The 21,198-nt window shown below is 38.6% G+C and overlaps 1 protein-coding gene across 4 annotated transcripts in view; it reads right to left on the reverse strand.

Moving 5' to 3' along the window:
- Positions 1 to 981: 981 nt before the first annotated feature.
- slc12a4 (solute carrier family 12 member 4) overlaps positions 982 to 21,198 on the reverse strand; it is a 37,429-nt gene continuing 17,212 nt past the window's right edge. The window contains exons 2-24 of one of the 4 annotated variants that reach the window (XM_052147158.1): positions 19,474 to 19,571; positions 15,894 to 16,025; positions 14,118 to 14,264; positions 13,298 to 13,352; positions 12,518 to 12,648; positions 11,985 to 12,226; positions 11,475 to 11,689; positions 11,164 to 11,328; positions 10,946 to 11,044; positions 10,705 to 10,762; positions 10,125 to 10,299; positions 9,605 to 9,723; positions 9,016 to 9,114; positions 8,595 to 8,714; positions 8,378 to 8,482; positions 7,737 to 7,905; positions 7,231 to 7,426; positions 6,877 to 7,046; positions 6,334 to 6,465; positions 6,105 to 6,212; positions 5,280 to 5,467; positions 4,743 to 4,876; positions 982 to 1,865 (exon numbers count right to left, since the gene is read on the reverse strand). In XM_052147158.1, coding sequence (XP_052003118.1) covers positions 1,843 to 1,865; positions 4,743 to 4,876; positions 5,280 to 5,467; positions 6,105 to 6,212; positions 6,334 to 6,465; positions 6,877 to 7,046; positions 7,231 to 7,426; positions 7,737 to 7,905; positions 8,378 to 8,482; positions 8,595 to 8,714; positions 9,016 to 9,114; positions 9,605 to 9,723; positions 10,125 to 10,299; positions 10,705 to 10,762; positions 10,946 to 11,044; positions 11,164 to 11,328; positions 11,475 to 11,689; positions 11,985 to 12,226; positions 12,518 to 12,648; positions 13,298 to 13,352; positions 14,118 to 14,264; positions 15,894 to 16,025; positions 19,474 to 19,571 — 3,080 coding nt within the window. In that variant the 3' untranslated portion in view covers positions 982 to 1,842. Of the gene's footprint in view, positions 1,866 to 4,742; positions 4,877 to 5,275; positions 5,468 to 6,104; positions 6,213 to 6,333; positions 6,466 to 6,876; positions 7,047 to 7,230; positions 7,427 to 7,736; positions 7,906 to 8,377; positions 8,483 to 8,594; positions 8,715 to 9,015; positions 9,115 to 9,604; positions 9,724 to 10,124; positions 10,300 to 10,704; positions 10,763 to 10,945; positions 11,045 to 11,163; positions 11,329 to 11,474; positions 11,690 to 11,984; positions 12,227 to 12,517; positions 12,649 to 13,297; positions 13,353 to 14,117; positions 14,265 to 14,875; positions 15,018 to 15,893; positions 16,026 to 19,473; positions 19,572 to 21,198 lie in introns of those variants that run through there. The other 3 variants (XM_052147151.1, XM_052147174.1, XM_052147166.1) reach the window with 3 other exon arrangements.

Below are 21,198 nucleotides of genomic sequence, written 5' to 3' on the forward strand. Positions count from 1 at the left end.
TGCATAATCTTCTATAACATAAAACACTATACAGCGTCTTCATAGCAAACTAAGACCAATAACTAGTTATGGATTATTGCCTTTATATATCAAATAAAATGTTATAAAATTCAACACAATCTTTCATATATTTCTTCTATATCTATAATTTTAAAAATAATTGTCTGTACAGTCATCATGCCCTACAAAAAAAAAGAATAAAAACTTTGTATCTTTATCCAAAATGTTTTCCTCTAAATGTGAGTTGTGTACTAAAATGCATGTGCAGAATGTTGAGATGAACAGTTCATTTACAATGAAATTTCTGTCTCTTTGTAACTGTGTTAAAAATCCATTTATAAATAACAAAACCTACTAAAGTCATGTCCAACATCCATCCCATTCCTGTTTCTTTGGTTATTTTCTTAATACTTTCAATGCAATAAGGGGTGTTTCTACAAATAAATAATAAAGAAAAAATAAATAAAAATAATTACAAGAACCCAAGTGGAAATATTAGTTTAGCATTTGTGTTCTGAATGATAGCCTTGGGTGTATCTGGAAGCACTTGTTCATTTGTTAACTTGGCCTGTTAGAGTCATAATAGAGACTTCCTCTTTTGCATGTTGTTCTAGGGCAGGGGTGCCCAATACGTCGATCGCGATCTACCAGTCGATTGCAAAGGCAATGCTGGTAGATCGCACAAAATTTAAATGTACTTTCGTTAAATTTTTATAAAAATAAATATAATGTCTTTCCTTCTTTTAGTTTCTGTTTGACTTGCACTTGACGAGTAAATATTGACCAGGCGAGGTTTTGTTTATGCAGTTGCCATGACAACTAGGTTTGCACATACACGCCTTCCAAGGACTTCTGAGAACAGAGCTGAAATTGTCTGATTCCATTCAGTTTCAGCCTAATCCGGGCAGTAGCATCACAATTTCAGCTCTTTTCTCAGAAGTCCTTGGAAGGCGTGTATGCTAAACCTAGTTGTCATGGCAACTGAATAAACAAAACCTCGCCTGGTCAAAATTTACTCGTCATCAGAATAAGGTAAATGCCCTGGCTATTGTAATCTATTGTGCTGTAGGTGTTTTGGGTTTAGTGTTAAAACTGAATGATATTAACATTGAACATTGTTATATATTTTTTTATTAAGTAGAAGATTAATTCCATGTAGGGATACATGCAGTAGTCCCAACAAGCATTTTCTTATTTTAAATGAAACTGTATTTATTAGTTGGTAGATCTTATTGTGTTGGTCATTTAAAAGTAGATCATCACACAAAAAAGTGTGGGCACCCCTGTTCTAGGGTATAAAACAATGTTTCTAGTTGAATAGAAACATGTTAATATAATGAACTGTTACAGTTACGCAAGTCTCAAATGTTAACATGTTGAAAGTGCTTGTTGCTCCATCATCATCATCACAGATATAATGGCAAAGCTTTACTTTTAACAGAGATAATCTGTACTTATTTGGAATAAAAGGTTATTATTTTTGTGTCACAATAATGGCCTAATTATTAATTTTATGGTGCGAATGTGGAATTTGTCCATTTGAAAAGGTATTTGAAACAGCTCAAATATGCCATTATATTTAAAGTTAAATTAATTTACCTAATTTTGCACTTCTGTGTTAAACCCCTTTATAATCATGACAGATATGTCTAAATTGGCATAAGATGGTCTGCAGTTCTGTATGTATATTTTTTAAATAACAATTTTTTTTAAAACTGATTTAGGTGTAGACACATAGTTTACAGTGTGTGATGATTGTTGGCCTTTCAGGAATAGATGGTGATGACCTCACGACCTCCCCCTCTTACAAGAAGCACTCTTTCTAGACCTTCAGTCAACACCTCAAGAAATTCCATATCTGAAAGCTCTGTGTTTAAGAAACAGCCTGGGAAATATTAATGAAATGTAATGTTTACATCAATGTGAATGAGTGGTAAATTTATGAAATAATACCATTTAATACCACTGTGTGCAATTCTGCAGAAATTAGGCATGCATTTAAGGTGGATCTTTAAACAAAGCTAACAAGAACTGTTCACGTGATGTTGATATATCAAAACAAATCTTGCTGCTGATTGCATCATGCACACTCAAGCAATAAAGTAAGCTGTAATACTTTCAACAGTATTCACTGTAACATCAAATTAGTTGGCCTTACTTAGAAAAAACATGCAAACTGATTGCCTTAAAACACTTTTTTGGCTCAAGTAAAGTGAACTTAATTATTTAAGTACAGTTTACTTGTTACAATTAAACTTAACACATCTATGATTAAAGTATTGTTGTTTTTATTAAATTATTTATATTTAGTTATAGCACGTCTTATAAAGTATAAGGGAAGGTAAATACTGTTCGTCAGCGCTTGCGGATTCACCACCTGATCCCTAAACGGGGTCGTGGGAACCTTGGGCACATAGCCCGGTCAGGGTTTCAGGACCACGTGAGTGTATTCCGTACCGAACACCAGGCACGTGTCGCTGACTGAGAACGCCTGCAGGTCCCCTATCCTCTTGATGGACACGATCGCAGTCAGGAGGGCAGTCTTTAAAGAGACCGCTTTTAGCTCAACTGACTCCAGAGTCTCAAACGGTGCTTCTCGTATACCCCATAGGACCATGGAGTGATCCCATGAAGGTATGAGGTGCGGTCTAGGAGGATTCAGCCTCCTCGTGCCTCAAAGGAACTTGATGATCAGATCATGCTTCCCAAGAGACTTACCATCAACTGCTTTGTGGTGCACCTCTATAGAGGCCACATATACTTTCAAGGTGGAGGGGGACAGCCACCCCTCCAGCCTGTGCTGCAGGAAGGACAGCATGGACCCGACTGCACATCTCTGGGGGTCTTCATCTCGGGAAGAACCCTACTTAGCGAACAGACACCACTTCAAGGCATAAAGGCGCTGACCAAAGGACATGGAGATTCCAGAGGTCTGGTCATGGGTGCCAGATGGTGCCCTGTCCCTGAGAGAGGAGATCTCTCCTCAGGGGAATTCACCAGGGGTGGGCTGTCACAGGGAGTGTGAGGTCCAAGAACCAAGTCTGGGTGGGCAGTAAGGTGCTACTAGGACAAACTGCTCCTCAACGGGGGAGGAGGGAACCCGTCCTTGCTGTCAGTCACAACCACCCTGGCATGGGTGGGTTTGTGCCACAGCAGGGCGTGCAAGGGCAGGGGACCCACATCAGCAGCACCGTACCTACCGTAAACGTGCGGTGTCTGGCGGTCATGATAACAACAGCCAAGAACACCGGATGTGTGACCCAGGGTTTGAGGAAACCACTTTTTTTTAAATGTGTATCTTGATCCACGCCGGGGCAGGATGTGCTGGAGAGCCTCTGTCTGCTTCTTAACCACCGAGAACTGCTGGGCAAAGTCCTTGATGGTGTTGCCGAATAGGCCAACCTGGGAGATGGGGGTGTCAAGGAACTGTGCCTTGTCAGCCTCCCTCATCTTGACCAAGTTGTGCCAAAGGTGGCTCTCCTGGACCACCAAGGTGCACAATGCCTGCCCGAGAGTCCGCGCCATGACCTTCGTTGCCCGGAGGGTGAGATCGGCTAAACGCATCAATCCCCGGTCAGAACTACCCTCGTGCTGTTCTCTCAGTGCCTTGGCTTGGTGCACTTGCAGGAGAGCAATGACATGCAGGGCAGAGGCTGCCTGTCCAGCGGCACTGTAGGCCTTAGTCGCCAGTGACAGGATGAGCCTACAGGCCCTGGACAGAAGTCTCGGGCATTTCCGCCAGGTGGCGGTGACATTTCCACCTGGGGAATTGTCAAGTACCCCCTGGCAGCTCCACCGTCAAGGGTAGTGAGAGTGGAGGAGCTCAGAGATCGGGTCCAGGGAGTAAAAGGTGCCATCCATGACTTTGTGAGCTCCTCATGCACCTCTGGGAAGAAAGGGACTGAGGTGGGGTGGGGCATAGCCATGAGCGGCGTTCTGCGCCCAGGAACAAATCTTCAAACTGCAAGGGTTCAGGGCGGGGTGGAGGGGTCCACTCCAACCCGATGCTCGCAGTTGCCCAGGCAAGCATGGCCGTCATCTATGCGGCGGCCTGTCAAGTCCTCGGCATCAAACTGAACCAGCCGCTCTCCAATGCCGCAATTGAAAGCTCATCCACTTCACAAGCCCCGAATGAGATTTCAAACTCACCATATCTTTCTGACATCTTTCACAGTTTATCAAAGACAATAGGACATTTAATAAATTGTATTAATATATTTTGATAATTGGAAAGCTCCCGTAAGGAAGCACTTAAGATCAATTTTATAAGGAATGATCTATGTGCTGGTTTGGGAAACAGGCGTTATCAAAAAAAACTTTAGATAAGATGATCGTTAAAGCTTAAGTTGCAACATTAGCGTGAAACCCAGCCATAAATTATTCAAGTGCATGAGCTTATGGGTACTCCACAGAGCCTCAATTTTGCACTTGATAATTTTGTGTTACTTGTACTCGAAGCCAAATTTTAAAGAACGATATATATATATATATATATATATATATATATATATTTGAGTTATGAATAAAAAATGTGGCATTTCATGTACTATTAAATTAGGACCACTTATCTTACATTGTTTTTATTAATGACAACTTTAGGGTTTCTAGAGTAACAGTAACTTAATTAAAACTTGTGAGAATAGTAAAAATAAAGCTTAAGTTGAGTTAACTATTTTTATTTATTTGAAAAATCTATTAGTATTTTATATGGGCAGACTGGCAACACTATTTGTGAAGGATACAGTTTTCATCTCCCTCTTGATTGCGGGGTGGACCGGGCATATTCAACAGTACCAGTCTAGCATCATGGGACCTATTAACAATAACCTCATTCAGCTTCACAGCTGTGTGCATCCGCCGAACATTTGACTGGTCACTGTAACAAACACAATTACATGCTCAATTTAGAATTAAACAAGATGGATCCAAACAAAGCTACATGTTTTGCAAATGTACATTTAAAGTACATTTAAAAACTGTGAGGTGCAGTGTAATTAAACCAATAGGACCAATAGCTCAATAGGACTCCAATCTTTGCGTTTGGTGACTACAGGTAGTACCATTGAAGAAAATAAACAAACACATCTACATATGTCGCTTATCTGTAAAAAAAAAAAAAAAAAAAGGCAAATAAAACAAGAAACAGAAACAAATATTTACAAACGAAATTTAAATTAACCATTTATTAGACGAAAGTCAAAGATCCTTCTCACATTTATACTAATCGTGTCTGTGCAGTGGTGGTGTGTGTATGTTCTTGTACTTGCTTGCCCACTCACGGTTTAATGCTGATTAGTTCTCTGAAGTTTTCTGGTGCAGTGTTTCTGTTTCGTCTCTCTGCCTCGATCTTTTCACTGGTCCATGTCATCTGAGTTTTCTCTGGTAATACTTCAATGGTTTCCTCATCTTCATCCGAGTATAGACTGCCCATTCTTACCAATGAGTGTCTGTCCTTCACTAGCTGGGCCTAGAGTGGAAAAGTTATGAAAAGAGATCTGCTACATTCTCTATTACATTTCACAGTTAACAATCACAGCAGAGAATTTTCTTCTGTCTTTTCTGTCCTGTCTTTTCTTGATTATGTCAACCTTTCATAATGTAGTTGAGAAAGAGTCTAGATTTAGTCTCTTTTTGGCGATGTTTTCTAGCTTTAATTAGCTATTAACAAGCTCTGTTATTTTCAATAAGCTTTTTGGGCATTTGATGCTTTAGTCTCACTTTACAAGTTATAGTCTCTCAATCATTTCTTACCTATGAAATACTATTTCTTTAAGGTTTCCTATTGAATGATTTTTGTCCAGACAAAAGGTAAATGGAAGCGTAGCTTTAGTTCTGTCAGGAAGACTCGTAGTAGTGTACACTGTTCATTCAATTTAGGCTTCTCGTCCAATCATAATCCAGCCTCTTCTTTATAAATATCTCGGTTATTGCATCATTTGTGTTATTTTTACACCTCATCCACCCCTTCACCACCAGTTCAGGTCCCATCCTGCTGACTTATTACTTAGAAAACACTTAAATTATCACTATATTTTAAAGAACAATATATACAAATAAATAATTTTTGTATATGTAAATAAAATAATACAAGTGTTGGAAAGTACCTCTCTGTCTCTTTCTGCACTGGATAGCCTCATCTGTTTTAGCATCTGTGACCTCTGTTCCATCATCAGTGTCCTCTCATACGTATATGCTGAAATGTCACTGTCGTGCTGCAAATAATGGCAAAATTAGACGGCATTCAATATAAATGCACTTTAATTGGCATAAATGCTGCTTCTGGTGAGATTGTAAATGGAGTATAAACAGTGAAGAGAAATTGTTCTGGCATACCATCTCAACAACCTCCACCTCTGCTTCTATTCTAAGCTGGTACAGGAAGGTTGCCAGGTCCTTCTTCATCTGAATACTGTTATCATCCATTTGGGCCACAGTGAAGATTCGCATTTTACATTTACGCCAGACCTGAAGGTCACATATAAAGCCAAAGGAATGGATTAAGTTAGTCCTGTAAAATGTCCATTGTAAGTACACACACACATCACAATTTACAAAATGTTAAAGGAATATTCCAGGTTCAATACAAGTTAAGCTCAATCGCCAGCATTTGTGGCATAATAATGAAGAACTTGTCCCCTACTATTCTTTAAAGAAGCAAAGCAAAATTATAGGTCTTAATGAGGCACTTACAATGGATGTTTACAATTGAAAATGCTTCATGTCAACCTTGATTTTTACATTTTATATAAAAAAGAGGGACAAGTCAAAATAATATTTTTGTCACAAATTCCCTGTTTTTTATATAATTTTATATAATAATTCATGAATAAAGAGTTCATGAATTATTTTACAGAAATTAAATAGTTAATTGTTTACCTTATGTTGTTTGAGGAGAAAAGGCAGGAGCATTAGCATTCCACCATCATGAACAATCCACCAGACATCAATGTAGCCATCAGTGAAGCGCTCATGGTTGCTGGGATAGAATGATACATTCTTTGGGACCATCAGAGCCAGATGGGCTGCTGTAGTACAGCGGACCGTATCTATGGTAAAAATAAGAGTGAGAAAATATGGAAAATGTGAATATTAACATCAGCCTAATTTAAGTGAATTACAGATTAAACGCAGACAATTAAGAGTTTACCTACTTCAAATAAACAATCGCCAAAATTTAAACTCTCAGGAATGTTCACAATTTCAGGACAAAATGTACAATTTTGCTCTTACTGATAAAAGTTTTCCATGCACGTGGGTCTTCACTCTGTCTCCAGCCATATGGCCAACCCATAACGACTGTGTTGTGCTTCATGCCTCCCAGACCACAGGACTGAATCAGGTGAGCAATCCCCTCTCTCACTTTTGTGGCAACCACCACCTGACAGAACCCCTTCACCCGCTCAATCTCCATCATGTTCTTTATTGCCTGGTGAAGGGTACAAACACAGCAAAATCATAAAAACCTCAATATCCATGGTTTTATTTTAAGATATTACTTGTATCCTCTTGTTACAGTATTTCTCAGCACTCAAACATGTGCATTGTATAGAGTGTGTCGAGAGTTGCAATGATCTTAAACTTGACCAGTAAAGTTAGTTTGCTTGATGATGATGTTGATGATTAATTGTGTAAATTGTTTTTGGTTTTGACACTGTAAAAACTGTAATTTTAGATTAAAATTACTGTAAAGTCATTTTGATGGGTAAAAGTGGGTGCAATTAGGGTAACTTCCTCACCTGCTCTGAGGCTTGTGTTTCCCCGTAGCTTTCCAAGAAGTTTCCCTGTATCACTGATCCCACGATGGTCAGGCCTTTCCCTGCCTTCAACTGTGAGGCAAAAGTAAGCATTCTGGGATACTTCACATGTAGGTCCTCATCCAACTTCAACAGAACCAGCAGTTGAGGCCTATTAACATTATTCAATTTAATGTGCTAACATTTTAGTGATTTATAAAAAATTCAATGAAAAAAGAACATTTATAGCATTTTCAACAGCAGACGTTTGAAGCTTTCGTGATACTAATGTGTAACCTAAATAACACTGCTGTTCGAACAAACACTGTTTAAAGTATGCCTACAAGAGTGCATTATTTCAAACAATATCTTCTGGTTAGACATCTAATGGAAAAACAATAATTTAGCCAAATCACTTTAAAATATCTGTTTTGGAATATATCAGCTGATAACAGTTAAAAGTTATTTATTTAGAAAACATTTTGATCTAACATCTGTATATATTTGATCTTTCATGATTTGTCTTATATAATCTATTATATATAAAGAATACTCATTTGTGGACAATAGAGACATTCTTGGTCTGTGCCAAATCTAAAATCTGTGACATACAAGCTATTGTTTGGAAAAAAATAGTGATGAACCTCCAATTTTTGGTGTGTGGTGGTCCAGCTTCCAGGCGTAGGAGAGAGTAACGGGCTGCACTGAGAGACAACCCACGAATCCCATCCCCCCATTCCTTCTCTGCTCTGTAAGAGAAAGAAAAATAAACATGATAGAGGGCTGTAAATAAAAGAGGGGAAATCATCCCCTTCCCAGTGAGTTATGTCAGTTTAATGGATGGCATTAGGAATCACTTACCCTTGATACTCAATGTACTTGTAGATCATACCAGCTATGCACATCGCTACAATGGCATAGTACCAAGAGGAGATAAACATCAGGGCTAAACACATACTCATACCCAGAAAAGACAGAGCCCTAAAGGGAGAAAATACAATGAAATCCTGCTCATCAGAAAGAAGACCCATTATTTTACTTTATACTATTGTCAGATTTATTTCAGTAAAGGTCAATTCTCCAGTTTGTGTGTTTGGCTGTCACTGCCTACTCAAATTGTTTAAGTAACAGCAGGAAGGAAATAGCAGATAGTATCATGCGCAAAATGTCAGTGAACTTTTTTGTTAACACAGTTTGAGCTGAATGCAAATGTGACTACAGAGAAGATCTCAGGTCCTATGAAAGCAAGCATGCAACAGACCATGCAAATGCACACACATACCAGTGATAGTATTTAAATCTTGGTCTCCAGTTAGGCGTCCTTAAAAGTGTTTGTACTGCACACGCCAAGTTAACAAAAAGATAACACATCAGGAAAAACCTGTTGAGAGAGCAAGCGTATTTAAATGAGAATTTGTGAAAGGTAATAACATACCACATGTTTAATATCAAATGTGTGGGTGGCAAGAATACTGTAGAAAATGTACTGTTCATACAGTCTGCCTATGTCACTAAGTTGCATAATAAATATCTATGAAGTGATGACTTTCAGTTTTCATCTGATCTAAGCTTCTAAGTAGTTATTTAGCATAGACATACAGTACTCAGGCACAATGGTCATTTTATTTTCTTGTTCTTGTCAATACAGAACAATTATTTTACAGATATGCTGATTCTCTTTAGAATTCAATGACATTTTAGCACAAGTGTCATATGTATCAGAAAATGATGAAATGCATTTTCATATGGTGTTCAATATAAAACTATAACCTTTTTCTTTATATAAAGTTTCTGTATGGGCTGCATTCATTTGGTGAACTGGTGTGTCTATATTTGTATATCTGTGGTACGTATGTCATAACAGGACTCACATGGAGAGAATAGGGGCGACCATATCCAGAGAAGCAATGAGGATGCCGAGCTCTGCTATGAGTCCTGTCAGCAGCAGAGCCCAGGTGGGCTCTCCGTTAGCTTTACCATGTCCAAACACCTGTATTTTTAAATATGCATGTGCACACACACACACACACACACACACACAGAGAGAAAGTTGCAGTCAGCTGTCAGCAATCAGCATTAAATATTTAAAACATTTTATATGTTGGCATGAAATACTTGTTTTTATGACTTTTGTGGCTTGGAAGTACACATAAAATACACATAAAACAGGAATTCAGAATACAAAAGTTTCCATCTCATTTAAATTCCTCTCTATTAAGGCCTAAATGTTTGAAAAGTTAATTTGAAAAGTACTTATAGTGGTAGATAAAGCTTTCAAATGTATGTTATGAACCACAGATGGAAGACAAAAGTGCTATATACAGTATGTGCATATTGATATTATAACAAACAAAAGGCACATGCTGATGAATGAAGTGAAGTGTCTCTTACTCTTAGGAAAGGAATGATATTATCTTTAGCAATGGCTTGCAGGAGGCGGGGAGCTCCTGTCAGGGACTGAAGTCCTGCACCCACTGTAGAGAAGAAAGAGCCGATCACAATGACCCAGGGCGAGGGCCAAGAAAGAGTGCCAACTACCAAGTTTTTATTGACAGCATCTCCAAATCTAAAATGCAAACACAAGAACACATTCGACTCAATATTGGCTTTTTATCCCTCCAAACATTGTTTTCTCAATGGGTGTTCAAAACCATATGAATTTCTTTCCTCTGTAAAACACAAAAAGTTGTTAGGCAGAGTTTTAGCTGATTCACTTTTGTTGCATGGAAAAAGATGCCATGAATGTGAATAGCGACTGAGGTTAACATTCTACCTAACATTTCATGTTTTGTTCAACGGTGGAAAGAAATTCATATGGGTTTGAAACAACATGAGGGTGAATACATTATGAGATCATTTTCAATTTTGTGTGAACTGTCCCCATTTAACATTGCACATGTAATATTATCAAGTATAATGTTTTGAAAAATGTTTGTGTTTGTATGTGCACTGGACTCTTTAGAGGACTTGCTTATCTCTCAGCACCACGCCCTCAATACAGGCCCCAAACAGTAACACGGAGCTGAAATCTATCAAAGTAATCAAGGAATGTTTGCGGAAATGGTTTCCTCATTGGTTGTGATTTTGATTGAAAGATTTAATGCAACAGAAACATTATGTACTGTAATTAGTCATATAAACAACATCAAATTCTGTTGATGAGAGCACTGTAACAGTGCTTTTTACATCACAACAGTAGCAATAAAGGATACAGACAAGAGAGGTAGTTGTAATAGCAAGAATTGTCCCTATTGGTATAGACTTCTGTGCATCTCTCAGATCTCCAGATCTGTTTGATCCTGCCATAATGCCTTTTCCAGAGACACAAGAGAGATAGAAGTGAATACTTACATTTTAAAGCAATTTTTACTGAGGTCATAGTACAGGCATAGACACATACATTTGCGTGGACTGATACATTTTACTGTACCTGTAGCAGAGGGAAAAAAGATTCCCACCAAAAGGGTAAAGGATGTGCCGATGTCAGCAGTCACGTAGAAGCCAAAGCTCTCCATGGAGCCGTGAACATCAACAGAGGGCAGGCTCGCCTTCTCTAGAATCTGCCCCTTTTCCATGTAATCCCCCCACATGTTTTCTTCAAGACACAAAGAACTCAGCCTTAATGAAATAAAGGGATGAATCCACATTCTGTACACATCAATTGACAAGCAAGCACCTATATGAGCTGACTTGTTGTGTAATTGTATCAATCCTGTAGACCAGACAAATGTGTCTACCTACCTTTAATGATGCCACTGGCCATCCCAGGAATGCCCTGGATCTCTGTAACATTGTTCTGCACAAAATACTCATCACAATGAGCTGTGCTGTAATTCTCAGAGCTGCAGAAATTCTTCCACAGCTTGCTAGGAACCGTCTCATTACCGATAACTACCGTCTTCCCACACGTATCAAACAGATCCCGAGCCAAAGTCCTATTTCCTAACATACAGATCCTATAGAATTCGAATGAAAAAAGTAAACAGATAGAATTTCAGAAAAGCACATTACTGACCTATTTGTGTCTAAATCTCATTTTCCAATACAAGAAAACATCAGCAACACTCCACTTTTGTTATCTGACAATTAAGTTGGAAAATCTACTGATCTGTGGTTCAATTGACCTTGATATAATATCCAACATATGTATATTCTAGGCTCAATTTGTAAGTGGAATTTAACACATCCTAAAGTAAAGTAAACCATTTTGTGTTTTCTTTGGACTTTCTACACCTGTTTTTACAGACTTACGGAAACTCAGGAGGATGGGAGATGGATTTGACAGCTCCAGCATAGATGGAAACAATGGAAATTATGACACAGGCCAGGAAGAGGGAGGCAAACTTGTTGACATACTTGACCCCCACAAAGACAACCACAGCCATAAGGCTCAAACATATTGTGCCATACACCCGCATGTTATTCAGCAATGCACCATTGCCTGCATGAATATCTGTGGGATGGAATATGGCAGCCTGAGGAATCAAATATTTCTGTGGACAAAAGAGTTGATGAATGATTATTTTCAAGGTTGGATCATCTTTGGGTTATGAAAAAGCCCCTAGTCTAATGACCTCTATAGTCGACTCAGACATACACTTTTCTGACATAGAAATGTAGGTGTGTGTGTATTATACAGTATATATATATATATATATATATATATATATATATATATATACTGTATAATACACACACAAACATCTGTCAATTAAATGTGTGTATATATATATATTTATACACATTTAATTGACAGATGGTTTTCATTAAGAAAGGACACTAACCAGAAATATTTCAATTGCTCCCAGTATGTACATGGCAGCAGCAAAGGTTGTGCCCAGATAAAAACAGAGACCAACTGCACCACCAAACTCAGGACCCAGAGACCGGGATATCATAAAATAAGCCCCACCAGCTGTCAATAAAAAAAACAAAAAAAAAACAATAAATAACTATTAACAAATCTTTATGAGAATAAAAATAGCAATGATCAACATCAACATCTAATGCAAAACTTTTCTATCAAAGGTATAGCAATGGACAACTAAAATATATTTTGAAAGTGGCTAACAGTTTCAATATTGATATTTCTTCCCAATTTACAATGATATCTGTAAGAATATAAGTATTAGCAAAGAGTTTAATTGTGAGATACAATTTATGAATATTTGCGGTACGTGTTTTGTCAAGTTTGAACAAAGACATTTCTTTTTATTGAATATTGAAGGACAACATAATTTGTGTTAAAATAGATAAAAAAAGAAAGGTTGTTTTGAATAAAATTGGGGCATTTTTTTTTTTTACCCCAAATACTATCCTTTCACTTATAGGTCAGTTATTAATCATCTTGAACAAAACTGAAAATGATCAAAAAGTATTTTGTCTAAAAATAAATGTAATAATATTTCATTAGCTACATCTAGTTGCAATATATATATATATATATATGCAGTGTTTTCTGTTGCTGTGTAGTGTTTTGGTAAAAGATTTAATCAAAAGTATTTTTAAATAGTATTAGCCTACCATTTGTGAAGTTGTATGAACCTCAAAACTTTTAAAATTACCTGGTACAACTCCATTGGTGGCAATGGCACTCATTGATATTGCTGTTAACATGGTCTGTTAAAGTTAAAAAGAACACACAATTATACATTTGAACATACAATGTGTCTTAAATGAACAATATTATCCAGAAGGGGGCACCTGGGAAGGGGAGCAAAAGAGAGAGAATGCTCACACAGAACAGGGCTAATCACTTTAGCAAACACAAATCAACTAATACCTTATTATAATGTGCATTTGTGGATTATTCAGTTTTAACTTCTACTTTTCTGCAGGATTAACATAATCAAATGAAATAGATTTCCAGTTGATTCATGTAATCTCAGCAGATTAATTGAATAGATGTGTTCCAGATGTAGGCTAATATACAGCTAACACCTGGAATACATTTTCTAACATATGATGAACGCTTTAAACTTTTTATATGGTCTTATGTGTTGTTTGCAATGTTTAAAAACACTTAATCTGTGCCTTCTGATTAGGCTATGCCAAGTGACAAAATAGTCCATGGACGAGTGCTAATCATGGTAGGCTGTTTGTTTACAAACATGACACATAGGGGATGTCCTAAACAGACACCTTACATACATGCACAGTGGACATAATGGTAAATGGTCTGCACTTATATAGCACTTTTTTATTAACCTTAGAGGTTACCAAAGCGCTTTACACTGTGTCCCAATCACCCATCCACACTCACATTCACACACCAATGGTGGCACATATGGTCACATAAGGTGCATCCCAAACCACAGACTTTTTTACTATTCTATAAGTGTAAGTAGTGCGAGTAGCCTGACAGTTTTGTTTGCAAGAACTCACACAGGTACAGCACATGAGAACGATGAGGAAGGACTGAACGACACCTGCTGTGCCCACTATCCAGGTTAGGCGCAGAAATAGAATCACACCAAAGATGTTCTGCAGACAAGGCAGGTACACTCCCATCAGTGTGCCCATATTCGGAGACTAGAGAGAAAAAGTGGCAGAGAGAGAGAAAATATCTCAGAACATTTTGACAGGTGGTGATCATTAGTCTAGCATTTTTCATTTTAAAAGTCTTGTAAACCAGACATTCCAAAGCATCTATAAATTACTGATCTATGATTTGTCGTGCAAATGTGGCCATCGCTTTAGTGGATCATAACTATCATAGGGGACTATCATATCTGTACCTGCATTCACTGGAGGTCACAAGTAATTTTCTGAATGTGTCATATTGTCATAGTGAAGCATGCTTTTGACTATAATCTGACTAAATAATTTTATAATATTCTGTAAAAAGTATTTATGAAGGTTTATGAAAATACAGTGGTATAATTACTACTATTTAAAAGTTGTGTGTCTATGTGGCAGCAGGGCGTGGTCAAGCGCCCGTCCGGGAGAGAAAAGCGGTAAGGGTGCTTACACCTGAGCTAAATTAAGCCTAACACCTGTGTTTAATTGCAGTAATGTGAGGAGAGCGGATAAAAACAGCAGCCACAGAACATTGAGGAGAGAGAACCCGACACGAAGGCCAAGAAGCTGCTGTGTTAAGATTGTATGTAACCTCTTGATTTATAATTAAAAAGGAACCTTACCTGAAATCTGTCGTTGTTTCCGTCCTATCCTCAGTGGAAAATGCTACACTGGTGCCGAAACCCGGGAATTCGAAGGAACAGTTGTCCAAGCTATGGAACAGAGTCGCCCCATAGAGTCCTCCCAGCTGGCGGAAGTCCTCCAGTCCCTCGCTACGCTCCATCAGAGCCATCAACAATCCCTGCTTGAGCTTCGACAGGACCAGGATCATCGGTTCTTTGAGATCATGTGGGCTCAAGCAGAGGACCGGCTTGCCATCCGGAGCCTCCTCAGCCAGGAGGCCGCTCCAGCCGCAGCCGTGACCCCGGACACCCGCGCCACACTGCCCCCACCCGCGCTACAGAAGATAGGGCCGGCAGATGATCCGGAGGCCTTCCTGGACCTCTTTGAGCGCACGGCGGAAATTTGGGGGTGGCCACGCGACCAGTGGGCAGCCCGCCTAGTCCCTCTCTTGTCCGGGGAAGCGCAACTCGCGGCACAACAACTTCCGGCAACAAGCCTCCTGGCTTATACAGACTTGAGGAGAGCCATCCTGCAACGGGTTGGTCGGAGCCCGGAAGAAAGTCGCCAGCTCTTCCGGGCCTTGAAACTGGATAAATCCGGTTCAACCCGGGGCTTTGGGCACAGCTAAACGGGTGAGGGTGAGGTGTGTGCATGGGGATGTTCACAAGTATCCCATGGTGACTTTGGCGATCAAATCCCGGGTTTTGGCACCAGTGTAGCATTTTTCACTGAGGAAAGGACAGAAACAATGACAGATTTCAGGTAAGGTTCCTTTTTAATTATAAATCAAGAGGTTACACACTATCTTAACACAGCAGCTTCTTGGCCTTCGTGTCGGGTTCTCTCTCCTCAATGTTTTGTGGCTGCTGTTTTTATCCGCTCTCCTCACATTACTGCAATTAAACACAGGTGTTAGGCTTAATTTAGCTCAGGTGTAAGCGCCCTTACCACTTTTCTCTCCCGGATGGGCGCTTGACCACGCCCCCGCTGCCACATTCTACTTTCCTTTATTTCTACCTTGGGGAGTTTCCTCTTGGATGCATCAGCACTCTCTGCTTCTTCATGCTCTTTGGCTCCCTGAGTAACATTTGTGTAATTGACCAGCCGGCTAAGGAAAGAGGAGACCTTTGGCCGGATGTCCAGCTCTTCCTATGGAAAGACACAATAGGTAACAGAATTCCACATCTAAAACGTGTTTCCCTAATTTCTATGTTTTAACATGGAATTTGGGAAATATCTAAGTTGTAAATGTACATAAAAAATAATTATACCATGGTCTGTTCGAATACTCGATTCTGATTGGCTGGAATGCACGCGGTTCAAAACGTTGAATGCACAGGTGTTTCTGGTCAGATTAGGGATTCCAAACAGCGTTTTTGCACCATTGAAGGGCACTGCGCGAAAGGGACACCACACAAAGCGGTGTTCCAAACAAAAGTAAGCAACTCAAGTCCTCCACAAAGGGCCCTACCACAAGGCCGTTAGTGAAGGGTACGTTCGATGGTCACTTCGAGGAAGTAATTTTACCGTTTATGATCACGTGACCCTGGGTGCCGTGTCCTCCGGATATATTTTAAAGCAAGGTTGTCGATCAGAAAATATTACATGTTCAAACACTGCCCTTTTATAACAGATACTTATCCTCAGCCGCAGTTTACGTTCATCCTCATACATAAGATAGTAGACAGCCATAAGCAGAGAGATAGTCTATTTGTTCCTGTAGGCTAGTCTAAACCCTGTGATTTATTATTATTTATTTATTTATTATTAAGACCTCTCGTGCACCAAATAACTTTCAGCGGGAAATGTTCATTCATGTACACTGGTGGCCAAAATATTTGAATAATGTACAGATTTTGCTCTTATTGAAAGAAATTGGTACTTTTCTTCACAAAAGTGGCATTCAATTGAATGTATAGTCAGGACATTAATAACCTGAAATATTTATATTAGAATTAAACTACTTCAAAGCAACAATGACAGCTTTGCAGATCCTTACCATTCTAGCTGTCAGTTTGTCCAGATACTCAGGTGACATTTCACCGCACACATCCTGTATGCACCCCTAATTCTTCTCTTTACTGTTGTACATGAAACTGGTGTTGAGCGGGTAGAATTCAATGAAGCTGTCAGCTGAGGACATGTGAGGCGTCTATTTCTCAAACTAGAGACTCTGATATACTTATCCTCTTGTTTAGTTGTACATCTGAACTTCCACGTCTCTTTCTATCCTTGTTGGAGTCAGTTGTCCTTTGTCTTTGAAGACTCTAGTGTACACCTTTGTATAAAATCTTCAGTTTTTGACCATTTCAAGCATTATATAGCCTTCATTCATCAAAACAATGATTGACTGATGAGTTTCTAGCGAAAGCCGTTTCTTTTCTGCCATTTTTGACCTAATATTGACCTTAAGGCATGCCAGTCTATTGCATACTGTGGCAAGTCAAAAACAAACACAAAAACAACGTTAAGCTTCATTTAACAAACCAAATAGCTTTCAGCAGTGTTTGATATAATGACAAGTGATTTTTATAGTACCAAATTAGCAGTTTGGCATGATTACTCAAGGACAAGGTGTTGGAGTGATAGGTGCTGGAAATGGGGCCTGTCTAGTCAAAAATGTCTTCTCAAATAGTGACAGTGCTGTTTTTTACATCAGATATGTCCTATCTATACTTTGTGATCAGTTGAATGCCACTTTGGTGAATTAAAGTACCAATTTCCAATGTTCCAAACTTTTGGCCGCCAGTGTATGTTATATACATTTATGTCCAGATTTATTACTATTATTATTATTATTATTATTATTATTACTATTAAAACAGCAACAGTAAGACATTTTAAATAATACACAAAAGGCAATGTTTGGGGAAAAACTATTACAAAACATATATTTATTTGCAACAAATTAACAGCAATAAATAAGAGATTCCTGTTAGAACAGCTATGCTGCGTCATCATGGTAACGTTTCAGGCGAAGATAAAGTAGAAGTGACATATGTCTTTAATCACTCCCTTCATCAAGGGTGTTCCAAATGGCCATACATGAGACGTGAGTGCCCTGCTCCCTCCAGAGTTCCCATTCAAGGGCTCAGCCCTTCGGAGCGAGTAGGGCATAGGGATGCTCACTTCCATTTGAAATTCGTCCTTAATCACTGCTCGATATTAATGCGCTGTGTGTAACCATACATAAAATTACATTAAAAAAAATACATTTCATTAGTAGAGTGAGCTATTCACCTTATTCAGAATTTTGTCATCTAACTTCATTTTTGTTATTAAGCTACTGAGTAAGAGTCAATCAAAATGAACTACATTTGCCAGCACAGAAAGTACTTTTCACCAAGAGTTGATGTGTGTGTGTCTACAGTGCCCCTTTACTACATGAAAATGCTCATGAGGTGTTTTTTTCTGTCACTGAAAATGTTTTGGGTTTCAACTATATTAAATTAATTTGTCACCATGCATTTTTATGTGATTAAAATGGTTGTAAACAGAATATAAAATAAAACATACACTTTCACATGTGTATGTGTGTGTGTGTGTGTGTGTGTGTGTGTGTGTGTGTGTGTGTGTGTGTGTGTGTGTGTGTGTGTTTAAATATAGTGTCATCTCACCCCATCCTGGTAAACGCTCAAAACAATTTGCTTACCTTAACTATAATGTGATGGGTGAATGACATGAGATGGTCAGATGTATCTTACAGATATATTTTAAATGCCTTTGTGTTGTTTCATGAGCACTGAAGCATTGAAATCTATTAAATGCGTATTTTGCTTTCCGGCAAGGCGATGCAAGGTAATATAAACGTAACAAGTAACATAAGTGTGTTATGTTGCTCGGCTGGAGTACTGCCTATAGCCTCTAGAGGTCATAATCCGCAGGTTGTTTTGAATGGTTTTTCCCTTACCATACAGTAAGTGCTACTTTTACCATCAATGCCATTTTTGTAACATTGTTAAATAAAACCTTTCCTCTGGAGTGTAAACCCCTCTACATTCTTTGGTTATTATTATTTCTGGATTGCGCATTTAAATTCACAGTTTTGACCAATGTGTGGTCGCACTACTTTTACTCTGTGTTTGATTTAGAACAGGCGGAGCTGTAGATCTAACTCCCCTTAAGTAAATGTAACCATTATTTTTTATTGTACCAGTTATAATTTGCTCTGCAAAAAAAATCTATGACAGCTATAACTAATCAATGCTGGCAAGTGACCATGGTATAAGAGGGATAACCCACGGCTAGGTGCAGTGACGTGCACAGACCTTAGCAGGGGCGAAAGGACATGGACAGAGTGTGAAGAGGGAGGGGGGTTGCACCCCTACAGCCCCTGTTCTGTGTAATGTCAGCTTTGTGTCGTGTGGATCTTCACCTCTATGTCATGCATTTACAATCGTTTAATGCACAACTAGCCGTGAATTATCAATTACATGTACACTTTAAAATGTTTATAATATACCGTACATTACTTTATGGAAAGTTCTTTCAGACAATGGTTTTATTGCTCCATCAGAGTACTCATTGGATAGTTAATGAGTTTTAGATTAGATACTTTGCAAAAAAAAATATATATATATATCTGTGCAAAATTAACCTCAAACAGGGCCAGGTTTCTGTCGTAGAAGTCGTTCCTTTTAGATGCTGAGTCTGAACTGCTGAGGAAGGGACTGTCTTCTTTATGATTGCCATGGCCTGGAAGGGAAGGTAATTTTTTTTAATGGAAAAAAACCAGACATACAGTTTACACCCCTAATGAATGTTTTTGTGTTTGTGTTTTATCTATATGTTTGTGTGTATGTGTTTGGTATGTATGCGAGCGTTAATTTTTGGCACGTTTTAAGTAAGTCAAAATTTCAATATTTGCCATTTAAAGGGTAGAAGTCAGACATTACAGATGGAATATTTAAATCCTCTCTCTGTTTTCCCTCTCAACACATTACAGAGAGCAAAGAAGCAGTGTTATTTCAAAAATAGATTATTTTGATTGTGTATTGATTTTATTTCCATTTATTTCAGTCTACATCACTTAACTTTACTGGTGGATCATGCAGTTTTTCAAGTCTTCTTACCAACTTCTTCACATACATCTTCTATCTGCATTATACAGTATACATTATCCCACACATACAGAGTCCAGATCTATAATAAAAGGCCAGTAGATTCTTTCATGTCAAGGCTGTGTTCTTTTTGCTTGCTCTCTCTCTCTCTCTCTCTCTCTCTCTCTCTCTCTCCTCTCTCTCTCTCTCTGTTTGCTATAGATCTTACTCACCTGTATCCAGGGTTAATGTGCCATTACTGGTAGAGTTTGCTTTAGAATGGTTGTGGGTCAGCATGTTGTTCTATGTAAAGCAAGGCAGGCGGCACTCTGAGCTGTGTGCATAGTCTCTATCCAGGTCACTGTGAACTGTTGCTGAGAGAGCGAGAGGGTCCAGTATCCACAGACACACAACACACACGCACTAATATAAAATGTGTGCCCACACACACTTACAATCATTAAAATGTGTATGCACACTTCACATTTACACATACAATCAGACACGTATAGGCCTATGCAATACACACAGCCCCTCAGGCTCAGAGTGCGTACTGATGCATCACTAACACTGTTACACACAGTCTTCCACACTACAGCCAGTATGTGCTAATAGGACTGTGAGCAGAATCACACACTTGTTTAGGGTCAAGAACACCAAACATATCAAACTTAAGCACAAGACATACAGTACTCAATTAATACATCTAAATTCAGGGAATGTATCAGCTATCATCCAGTGATGGAGTCTTAATATTTGTTTTCTTTTTTAACAAATCAATACTGTGACATTGGCCTCAAGGATCTCAACATTTGTCAAATGCTGCCCTCTAGCTTTCAGTAGCTTTTCGGAAGTTTTGCTGATTTGTCAGCTGTCTTTCCCTCTGTATTTGGAACAAATGTTAAAAAGTAAATTTGTTCTCAGATCTGATGTGTTTAAAACTCTTGACAGCGCCCACACAAAATGTCTCTTGGGTAGCTGCAGGAGGGGGAAGCAAAAGCTTTGAAGTGACAGGTCTGAACACGTTAACAGGACTGTGCCAAAATGCTGCAGATCAAAGCCAAAGCAACCAGCCTCATAGCTGTAGTGTTTTGTGTGTGTTGAGAAACTCTACATTAGGGCTGCTCGATAATGGCAAAAATCATAATCATGATTATTTTGGTCCACTTGACTTGAAAATACTGAGATTCCAATTATTTAACATGATAACCCAATGACTTTGGAAACATCATGCATTTATTGAGCTTTTAAAGAAAACTAAAAAAAAAATTAAAAAGAGGAGG

This window comes from Xyrauchen texanus, chromosome 2 (assembly GCF_025860055.1).
Source record: "Xyrauchen texanus isolate HMW12.3.18 chromosome 2, RBS_HiC_50CHRs, whole genome shotgun sequence".
NCBI lineage: Eukaryota > Metazoa > Chordata > Actinopteri > Cypriniformes > Catostomidae > Xyrauchen > Xyrauchen texanus.